Source organism: Octopus bimaculoides, chromosome 13 (assembly GCF_046866305.1).
Source record: "Octopus bimaculoides isolate indiv1 chromosome 13, ASM4686630v1, whole genome shotgun sequence".
NCBI classification, from domain to species: Eukaryota; Metazoa; Mollusca; class Cephalopoda; order Octopoda; family Octopodidae; genus Octopus; species Octopus bimaculoides.
Window position 1 is genome coordinate 27,276,549 of NC_142940.1, and position 12,565 is coordinate 27,289,113.

The window sequence follows — 12,565 nt, forward strand, 5'->3', positions numbered from 1 at the left end:
TATGTATATATATATATTTACTAATATATATGATATATATATATATATATATATACTATATATATATATATATATATATATATATAATACTATATATATATATATATATATATATAATATATATATATATATATATATATATATATATATATATACTATATATATATATATATACTATATATATATATATATATATATATATATATATACTATATATATATATATATATATATATATATAATATATATATATATATATATATATATATATATATACTATATATATATATATATATACTATATATATATATATATATATATATTATACTATATATATATATATATATACTATATATATATATATATATACTATATATATATATATACTATATATATATATATATATATATATATATATATATATACTATATATATATATATATATATATATATATATATATATATATATATATATATATATATATACTATATATATATATATATATATATACTATATATATATATATATATATATATATATATATATATACTATATATATATATATATATATATATATATATATATATATATATATATATATATATATATATATATATATACTATATATATATATATATATACTATATATATATATATATATATACTATATATATATATATAATATATATATATACTATATATATATATATATATATATATATATATAATATATATATATATATATATATATATACTATATATATATATAATATATATACTATATATATATATATATATATACTATATATATATATATTATATATATATATATACTATATATATATATATATATATATATATATACTATATATATATATATATATATACTATATATATATATATATATACTATATATATATATATATACTATATATATATATATATATACTATATATATATATATACTATATATATATATATATATATACTATATATATATATATATATATATATATATATATATATATACTATATATATATATATATATATACTATATATATATATATATATATATATATACTATATATATATACTATATATATATATATATATATATATATATATATATATATATATATATATATATAGTATATATATATATATATATATATATATATATAGTATATATATATATATATATATATATATATATAGTATATATATATATATATAAATAGTATATATATATATATATAAATAGTATATATATATATATATATATATATATATATATATATATATATATACTATATATATATATATATATACTATTTATATATATATATACTATATATATATATATATACTATATATATATATATATATACTATATATATATATATATATACTATATATATATATATATATACTATATATATATATATATATACTATATATATATATATATATATATACTATATATATATATATATATATACTATATATATATATATATACTATATATATATATATATATATTATATATACTATATATATATATATATATATATATATATATACTATATATATATATATATATATATATATATATATATATATATATATATATATATATACTATATTTATATATATATATATATATACTATATATATATATATATATATATATATATATACTATATATATATTATATATATATATATATACTATATAACTATATATATATATATATATACTATATAACTATATATATATATGTATATACTATATATATATATACTATATAACTATATATATATATATATATACTATATATATATATATATATATAATATATATATATATATATATATATACTATATATATATATATATATATATATATATATAATATATATATATATATATATATATAATATATATATATATACTGAGAAAAGAGGATGTCGCCAGAATTTTGGAAAAATAATTTTTTATTTAGTTATTATTATTAGCGCTTTCGTTCGTCTTCGAATTTGTCAAATAAAAATAATGCAGGTGCAAACAGGTTGTTCATTTATATAAATCAGGTGGGGTTTTTTTTCATTTAGAAGAGGAAAATATTGCTTTTGTTTTTGTTTTTTGTTGTTTTTTTTCTGGGGTGAGGTTCCAGGACGCGAAATTTTGTTCGCACGAGTGTTCCGGACCCAGCAATGAACTCATTTGCATGCAGCCAATCAGGCTCACCTTGACCTTATTGTCAAGTTAACAAACACACTCTACCAAGTAAACTCAAGACGTAGAACGGTGATGTAAGTCGACCGATCGCCAAGTTCTGCCTGATTTAGGAGACAAGTAATTAGATAGATTTGTATCTATACCTATTATTGGATTTTGTTAGGGCCCCGTATGGTAAAGATGTGGATAGAAAAATGTAGGAAGAAGGTGATGTACTAGCAACCCTCTCCCCTTACTGTTTTACAAAGCAAACAACAGCACAACTAACTACGCAGAGGCAGCCATGGTTTCGAACAAGAACAAGCATTCTTAAAAGAGAAAAGATGCAAGGTCATTCCTTACCCAAGTGACGTTATCTTTTCGCCCATCACTTGTTATGCGCTCATAAATTAGCTTGATAGTTGAGCTCTGATTGGTTATATGCTAATGAATTCATAACTGGGGTCCGGAACTCTCGTAGGAAAAAATTCGCTTCCAGGACAATGGAGATAGATAGATAGATAGATAGATAGACAGACAGATAAACAGATAGATAGACAGACAGACAGATAGGTAGTGAGAGGGGGAGGGATTTCTTTTCAATTTGGAATGTTTTTTTACCATTTATTCATTTAATTAGTTTTTACCATTGTATAGCTACTGGCATGAGACATAAGTTCAAGGATGGTGACCTCTTAGGATGGGGAAAATAATGAAAAAGGGATGGGATGTGGTCATCACTGAAAGTATTTTTTTTCCCCTTAAGGTACCAGAAAGAAAATAAGAAGTTCTATGAAAAATGAAAAATATATATATATATATATATGTGTGTGTGTGTGTGTGTGTGTGTGTGTGTGTGTGTGTGTGTGTGTGTGTGTGTGTGTGTGTGTGTGTATGTGTGTGTGTATCTGTGCCTGTGGGTTCACGTGTTTGGAAATATGTCTATGTCTACACAGTGTAATTTCGATGTTTTGCATTGAAAAATAAAGTCAGGTCTCTTTTAATTTCATGTTTTTGCATGAACAAACATTATTACAATATTTACAAATTAAAAAAATAAGATCCACTGTTATAGAGATGAGTATCATTTATAAATATTGGCGCAGAAACAACAGTAATAGTATATTTTTTCTCTTTCCTTAAGGTGTCAGCAAGTTTTGTATTGAAAAATAAAGCCAGGTTTCTTTCAATTTCATGTTTTGCATGGCCAAGCAATATTTACAAATTAGAAAAATACGTAAAGTTAGAATATCCCAATGTTATATATGTATACCTGAATATCTATAGAGATAAGTATCATGTTTCAAATAGTGGAACTACATTTAGAATAAAAAAATGTAAATTCTCCGCTTTTCTTTCAAACATTCAATTTTGGAGAGAATTTTTTGACTGCTTGTGTTAACAAACGGAATCATGTGTTCATTAATTTTTTCCTTGGGTGTCCGTAGTTTGGTGATGCTCAATTTCGTCGCTGTTTTAATTCCCTCATTAATTAATCCTAAGAGGTATTTCTGCATTGCGAAGAAGCCTTTGAGCTCATTGAGTCGGATTTCAAGTAATTTTGGGATCAGTCACCATAGCATAGATGCGTCATGCCATGCTGTATGGGATGTCCCTTTTGATGTGCGATGGATGGCAAGAGTAGAAATTTAAATATTGGTGAGTGTCAGTGTTTTTGTAATATATGTCTGTTGTGACTGTGGAGTTGTGTATTTTTATGTGGATATCCAGGAATGGTAATTCATTGCAACTGTATTCTGTCGTGAATTTGATGGATGGGTGAAATGTGTTCAGTATATTGTTAAAGATGCTTAGGTCCTCAATTTTTCAATACAAAACATCGAAATTACACAGTGTAGACATAGACATATTTCCAAACACATGAGCTCACAGGCACACATACGCACACATACACATACATACACACAGACGCGCGCTCTCTCTCTCTCTCTCACACACACACACACACACACACACACACACATATTTAATTTTTCATAGAGGTTCTTCTTTCTGTTTCTGTCGTCATTTTCCCCAGCAGAAAACATAATCTCGCGGAAGCACGCTGTTCCTCCGTTTCAAAAATCGACGAACAGGGGAGAAGCACTGCAAAACAAAGACGCACCACGTGAGAGTACGACCTCTGCCGACGCCGCCGGTTGGTAGACTGATGCCTGAGGGCTTGTCCCACAAAGAACGTTTCCAATTACTTTTGGGTACTCCCTCGTATATATATATATATATATATATATATATATATATATATATATATATATATATATATATATATATATATGTATATATATAATACTTAATCATATCGAAGGGAAATGGAAATTAATAAAAATTTTCACTTCCAGTGGCCTAGCGTGTAAAAATTTAGTCCAAAGACTATGAATTACTCATAAAATACAGTGTATATTTAGACACATAAGAGGAATCCACTCATGGGATTCCTTACGCTAGAAAGAACAGCTAGGTTCTAGAACCAAAAAATTAGGGATAGAATCCCGAAAGGAACGAAATGAAAAAATAAAAACTTTCCTGGACCAATTGGTTTCTGACTTTAGTTAAGCAAATTATCTTAATTGCTAAACTAAAGTCAGAAACCAATTGGTCCAGGAAAAGATGGTAAAAGTTTTCATTTTTTCATTTCGTTCCTTTCGGGATTTTATCCCTAATTTTATGGTTCTAGAACCTAGCTGTTCTTTCTAGCGTAAGGAATCCCATGAGTGGATTCCTCTTATGTGTTTAAATATACATTGTATCTTATATATATATATATATATATATATATATAAGCAATGTTAATTCTCTAAATGAAGTATTAACAGTAACTGCACGATAAAGTGTAGTATATTGCCACTTAAGTGTGGCTGACCCCTAGGGGTGGATGTTACTGTTGCTTTTAGCCCCAGGAGGACATCTCCTCCAGCTGGCTTATCGACACACGACTGTGTCCTGTTTGCCAAGGGTAGTTATCCCTCTCACCAACATCTGCAGCACGAACGGATCCGGATTTCAGGGTTATTTCCCTTCGTCGGCGTCCGATAGCCGCTGACCTTGGTGAGAGAGACAAAAACCTGGCAATCTTATATCTTCTTTTCAAGTGAAATTCTTCACTGATATCGAAAAGGTGAAAACAAGCAATGTTAATTCTCTAAATGAAGTATTAACAGTAACTGCACGATAAAGTGTAGTATATTGCCACTTAAGTGTGGCTGACCCCTAGGAGTGGATGTTACTGTTGCTTTTAGCCCCAGGAGGACATCTCCTCCAGCTGGCTTATCGACACACGACTGTGTCCTGTTTGCCAAGGGTAGTTATCCCTCTCACCAACATCTGCAGCACGAACGGATCCGGATTTCAGGGTTATTTCCCTTCGTCGGCGTCCGATAGCCGCTGACCTTGGTGAGAGAGACATATATATATATATATATATATATATATATATATATATATATATATAATGTTTCAGTCGTTTGACTGCGGTCATGTTGGAGCACCGCCTTTTAGTCGAAGAAACTGACCCCAGGACTTATTCTTTGTAAGCCTGGTACTTATTCTATCGGTCTATTTTGCCGAACCGCTATGTTACGGGGACGTAAATATACCAGCATCAGTTGGCAAGCGATGGTGGCTGGAAAAACACAGACGCAAAGACACACACGTAAATATATGCATATATATATACATATATATACGACGGGCTTCTCTCCGTTTCCGTCTACCAAATTCGCTCCCAATGCTTTAGTCGGCCCGAGGCTATAGCAGAAGACGCCCAAGGTGCCACGCAGTGGGACTGACCCAGAACCATGTGGTTGGGAAGCAAACTTCTTAACACACAGCCACGTCTGCGCCTACACACACACACACACACACACACACACACACACACACACACACAGTGTGTGCATGTAGAGATAGATAGAGAGGGAGAGAGATGAAAATGAGAGTACTTACTCTTGATGCATTCCGGGAAAACTGGAGCTCGCCATTTTCGATTCTGGCAGTATAAATGTCGCATGTCCGCGTATCTTAATTTGTAGCCTGTAACACACTGGTAAGTGGCAAACATTACGTAAGACATATTCATTACATTATAATAGAATGAGGTCCGAAATCGTGCATTCTCAATCGCTGGTGGATCGATTCGCTCTGTATTACAGCTATCATCTGACTCCAGCAAACTCGTCATATTATTCTTGCGATACTGCAGCCTTTGACGTTTGGCATTAATCAATTTCTCCATGTAGCTTGAAGGATATTTGCCTCTGTTTTCTGATAAAATGGACAAGAAAAAAGAAAGAGAAAGATGTTTCGTTATTTATATGCTGTTTCCATCGTGTGTGTGTGTGTGTGTGTGTGTGTGTGTGTTGTTCAGTAGTATAAACATTTTATACTTTTATTTAACTCATCAATTCCAATAAAATGACCTTCTAATTCACGTTTTTTACCTTTTGTCATCTCAAGCAAATTATTTTCATTAATTAATATTTTTTGGGCTCTTCTCAACTGAGACTAGAAAATATTTCGGCTCTGATCAGTTACAGATCCTTGACGCTAAACACCATGTATATCAATGTCAGTAGTTTATCTGCTTCTCTAACTTGTTCATTAAAACATATCTCAGCGTTTTTAGTTTCCAATTCCTTTTTCTAATAATGTTTTGTTACATATCTTTCAAACCACAGATGTATGGAGTGGTAGGAGCCGAAAGTGAATTAAGTGGATTGGTTTGTTTAGAGACTCCTAAATGTGTAGAAGTGGCTTAAAAATAAAATCTAGCACACCTTTGACTTAAATTATACTTTCTTTCCTTCTTCATCATCATCATCATCATCATTCTGTTGTTGTTATTATCATTTTTGTTGCTGTTGTTATTTTGTTTGTTCTTCTATCGACACGTATTGTACACCACTCCCCTACTGTTATTATTTCTATTGTTACACAAAGTTATATATTGAACATTTGTATCCATTTTATGGATAAATTAACAAGAACCTTAGTGAGCTGGTTAGCTTTTTCCATCTGTAGTCTTTAGGAGCTAAATTGAGGTTTGTTTAGCAAACATACCCCCCCCCCCAGTTTTTGTTTAAGAGAAGAAAGATGGCGGACAAGGAATGTTCGTCTGCCGAAAAGAAAAGCCAAATATCAGCAGAACGAATTGTAAAAATCAGTGATAGCAGTAGCAGTTACAACAACGCAACAACAATAACAACACAAATTTCAATAGAGTCATCATCATCACAGAAACAAGACAAAAGAAAAATTATAACAAAAAGCAACAACAATACTAGCAAGAGCACTGACACCCCCAACATCACCACCAACAGTAGCAACAACAAATCCACCACCACCAACATAAACGTTAATACAACAGGAACGGCCGTTCTTCTTTCTAAACAAAATGGAAACATTTTCGCACAAACGTGTCGTCGACTAAAGAAAGTTAACTTGTCGGAAAAAAAAGTTAAGTGATGCCAAAGCGCACTTAACAAAGAATGGGAAAACAATATTTCTAAACATGCCAAAGGAAATTATTAAAGGTATTATAAAAAAAAATATTAAAGGTATTATAAAAAAAATTATTATCTATCCTTATGTAATATCCAGGCGCTGGAGTGAGTTACGCAGGCCCAGAGTGAAAAATGCTTAAGAGGGATAGAAACTTATGTCGCCCACGTGTAACACTTTGGCACAATTGAGGTGATATTTCCAATTGACGAAATAGCCAAAGAAAGTGCAACAACAACCCTCAAAAGTGAAGAATTATGTCTAATCCCAACGAGTGGATGTGTGGTAAGAGGCTTGCTTCCGCGCATGCGCAGTTAGTCGACTTCTTCCAGCTGAACCAGAGTGGACGTGGGCTTGTTATGCTCCGTCCAATTACAAAGAAAAAGAACGAAAACAGAGAAGGTCGTCGAGGTAGTGATTTTGTTTTATCTGAGCTGGGCGTAATTTATTTTATTGTAATTTTTTTGTTAATAAATTTCGGCCAGCTCTGGGAGAATTTCGCCTGCTCTCGGCGGCTGCTGTTTTTGTATATTGGGAATTCTTTGGCTTCGTTTTAAAAAAAGGGGGCGTATCCTCACCCGAACGATTAGAACCTGTTACAGTTGCTGTTGCAGTTACCGTTGGCCGTAGCCAGTATTGTGTTTGGATTTATTGGGTCTATTTTACCAATTACCGGGGAAAAAAAAAGATTTACGCCAAGGACCCTATCCACATTCGACCGGGAGTACCTGTTGGCCAGGGAATTGAATTTTTGCTGTGTTTTCTTTTTCCGTCTACCTACCTCTCCTGATTTTTTTTCTTCCTTTTTGAACTGTTTATTTATTTTTTTGGACTTCTTTGTTTTATTTTTTGACTGTTCTGTTAACTTTTTGTTTATCTTTTTTTGTTTTGACTTTTTCTTTGACCTTTGAACTTTCTTTGAAATTTTAAGACTTTTTTCCTTTTGCACATGGCAAAAATAAACGGTGCCGCTACTTTGGAGTGGTAGGTGGTCCCATCCACATAGTGGATTAAAGATCTTGAGAAGAGGACGGTGGTACTACGGACCTATTCCAGGTCGCGTGGTGCCATCGCCTTTTCGACAACTATAAAATTTATTTTTCGGTGGACCAAATTTGCAACGGTCTGGTTGCTGTTTGGTACCCCCGAGAAAGCTGGCAAATTTGCCAGCGAGCCATTTGAGGGGCAAGAAATTTTGTTCCTTCCCACTTATTGTGGGAGGGTGATAAGAGCCTGGGTATGTGGGCTACCCCCCCCGGGCACAGAAGCGGGATGGATTGGTGATACCATCCGGCAGGGCCTGGGGGATAGCGAGCCCAGGCTCTTAAATGTGAGAATGACGCCGGCGGTCGATTGGAAAGGGTCAAAAGCAATTTTGACCATGTGAACCCCATCGGCCGCAGGCGAAATTGTATTCCCGAACTTCCTAAAAATGACTGGCTGCAGTGTTACTTGTGCCTGGAGTCAGGCCACATTAGGAAGGACTGCCCCCGGGGCCGTAACATGGCTCCGGCACAGAAAAGTAAGGTCCCCCTATTGTGGGGGAGACGGTGCTCACCAAAAAATGGGCAAGTGGCACAGAAGGCGGGGGGGATAGTGCACCCTGTGCCCGCCAACGCAGGCCCCTGCTCCCGTAGCCTCAAAAAGAAAGAGGAGCAGAGAACAGTCGGCGGATGTTACTGTGCCGCCGACTGAACCACCGGTGGGTTGTGTGCCACCAGCGGAAAAAGGCTCCGTCAGTGGGAAGTGTGCCACTGATGGAGCAGCTTGAAGCCCCTTCCCGTGAGGAGGAGGAGTTTGTCCTCCTTTATCACGAGGGAGAGCCTGTAGAAGAATTTTTGGACGGCCTGTGCGACCGAGAACGTAAGTACTCGGGCTGCACAGGCAGTCCAATATGGACTCCGCAGGTGGCTGCGGAGGTAATACAACATATAGTTTTGACAAGGGTCGCCATGACCCTTGACAAGAAAGATTTTGCATTCCTTTTTGCGGGCCCCGACTTGTTGGTGCCGAGTTGTCTGCAGGCGGCAAAGTCAACTTGCTTGGGGGCTCCGATGAGGAGGACTAATTTCTTAAATTGTAAGAGGTTTGTAACCTCACATTTTGTAATTCACAAGAAGAAGAACTTACAGATATTGGAAATTTTGAGGACTAAAGTTTTTATTGTAAGAGCTGTAAAAACCTCGTATAAATTGTAAGCGGTTTGTAGCCTCATATTCTGTAATTTACAGGGGAGAACATTGGTTTAGGGAGTCGAGAGGTCGGTGGGCGTCACTTGTCTCCCTCATTCTATCATTTAATTTTATTATCATTCATCTCATTAATGTACTAGTCTAGCCCGCAACTGCTTCTTCTCTGTAATGCCCTGGTGGCAAATCATATGAAATAAAGAAGCTTGCTTCCCGCTGCATGTGCGAATCAGAGTGGTTACTCGGTTCAAGTGACAACACAGCTAAATGTAGCTCTGTTGTGGATTAAGTCTACGAAAAGATTTTAGCAGCGCAGCCTGAAGGTAGGAGAAATTTTGTTTCTGGGGCACAGTGGGAGTGCGTTACTTGTATTTAATTGTTATTTTTCACTAGTAAAGTATCTCCACTGGTCTCGAGGCAATTTTGTTCGCCTTTGGTTGCGTTGGTTTTGTTGGAAATTCGTAGGAGGCGTATCTGGCAACGTAAGGAATTTCTTTTAATGAGAATTTTTTTTTTTTTTTACTGAAGACTTTCGTAATTGGATTTTTGTTCCTGTTTATGGACATTCAAGTACTAATTGCTGTTAATTATACAGGGAGCACCAGGTTTTGTGGATAAAATTATTTGGATATCGTGGATTACCTATATCGGATTACCCAGGCTTGGCCAGAAGTTCGAATAGGCCAGAGGACAGTGGACATTTTAACTGTGTATTTTTTCTTTTTTTGTAATGCCAACACAGCTAAATGTAGCTCTACGAAAAGATATTAGCAGCGTAGTCTGAAGGTAGGAGGAATTTTGTTTCTGGGCCAGGAGTTCGAATAGGCCAGAGGACAGTGGACATTTAACTGTGCATTTTTTAAACTGTTTTTCTTGCCTTTTTGTTCTAATTTTTTTCTACAGTTAACTGTGAACATAGAAAGAAAAAATAATAACATTATGTTGGAGTGGGAGATCAACCCACCCAAAGAATGGGTGAAAGATTTGAACGAGAGGACGGTGGTTCTGAGACTTATTCAAGGTCCTTGGACACCATTGTCCCCTTTTCCAGACCAAAGATAGAAGAAGAGCTGGCGGAATATATGTCGATGATAAGGTATATTGCTAGGAGTCCCAAATATGCAACTGTATGGTTGCTGTACGAGACCCCGGAGATGACGTGTAAGTTTGCCAGTCAGCCCCTGGAAGGGGAAAGAATTCTGTTTCTCCCCTCATATCGTGGGAGAAAATGCAAGCGTGTATGGGTGTGTGGGTTGCCGCCAGGAGTTAAGCCCGAATGGATAGCAGAAACTGTCCGACGGGGACTTGGTAGCAGTAAGGACACCAAATTGTTAAATGTAAAAATGTCACCGGCGGCTGATTGGGTCGGTGCTAAAGCCGTGTTGACTCTGTGGACCCAGTCAGCCGCTGACATTCTGGTTTTTCCAGATTACTTGACAATGGCTGGATCTAGGTATCTTGTGATCCTTGAGGGACGCCCCCTCCCCCCCAAGTGTCACAGATGCCTGGAGCCCGGCGATATAAAGAAGGATTGGCCCAGGAGCAGTCAATTAATAAAGAACGCAGTCCTGCTCAGCAGGCTGAAAAAAATGAGGAGGCGGAGGCCTTACCTGAAAGAGGGAAAAAGAGAAAGGCGGGCAGTGATAGTAGCCCGCCGAAACGTCACATAATTAATGTAGAGGTGGAAGGGGAATTAAAGCCCTTGGGTAAACTGGAGGACCCCCTCCCACCGGAAAAAAGAAAAAGAGAAAAAGGAAAAAAATGGTATGCCGACGGTTGAGCTGTCGACGGACGTTGAACTATCGTGGGGTGGAATTGCGCCTATCCCGTCCCCGGAGGAAGAGGAAATATTGGTCTTCTACAGAGGCGGAGCGGTGGAGGAAGAGCTGGAAAAGCACCAGAAGGGAGCAACTTTGACCTGCACAAGTCATCCCGAATGGCTTCCGCAGATAGGTGTGGAGGTCATTAACGTTGGCCGTGATGCAAAGGTTGGAGGGGCTTAATGAGAAATATGGCTTGTGGCCGGGCGACACCGACACGCCACACACTGAGTGCTTAAAAGAGGTGTGGGAGTTGGCGGGAGATGTGGTCACAAGCGATGAAGGGGAGGAATATGGATAAAAAGTTGAAAAGCCTCAATGTTATGAATTGAGGAGGGGTTTGAAACCATATTTTGTTTAAAACAAAGTAAGAGGCGTAATGCCTCCTTTTTGTATCAATGAACATAACGAACAGTGTAAGAGGCTTGCTGCCTCACATGTAAGAGAACAATGTTTTCGGGGATCAGACAGTCGGCGGGCGCTACTTGTTCTCCCCATTTATTCATTAAACATCACTTTTTTCCACATAACATTATGTCTATGTCCAGCCCGCAGCTTCCCCTTTTCTGTATAAGGCCTTTATGGCCAATTTTGCTTCCCAACCACATGGTTCCGGGCTCAGTCCCACTGCGCGGCACCTTCAGTAAGTGTCTTCTACTATAACCTCGGGCCGACAAAAGCCTTGTGAGTGGATTTAGTAGACGCAAACTGAAAGAAGCCCGTCCAATATATATGTATATATATCTACAAATGGGAATGTTTCTGTAGGAGAAAATGTGGACCCTATTAAATTTACAGGGACTGTTGGGACCACGAAATTTA

At 35.0% G+C, this 12,565-nt stretch overlaps 1 protein-coding gene across 1 annotated transcript in view; it reads right to left on the reverse strand.

The window, feature by feature from the left end:
* The window catches only part of LOC106870652 (C4b-binding protein beta chain-like), a 373,000-nt gene that overhangs the window by 5,921 nt on the left and 354,514 nt on the right, over positions 1–12,565 (reverse strand). Inside the window, exon 4 of the mRNA XM_089361584.1 lies at positions 6,177–6,498. Coding sequence (XP_089217710.1) covers positions 6,177–6,498 — 322 coding nt within the window. The remainder of the gene's footprint in view (positions 1–6,176; positions 6,499–12,565) is intronic.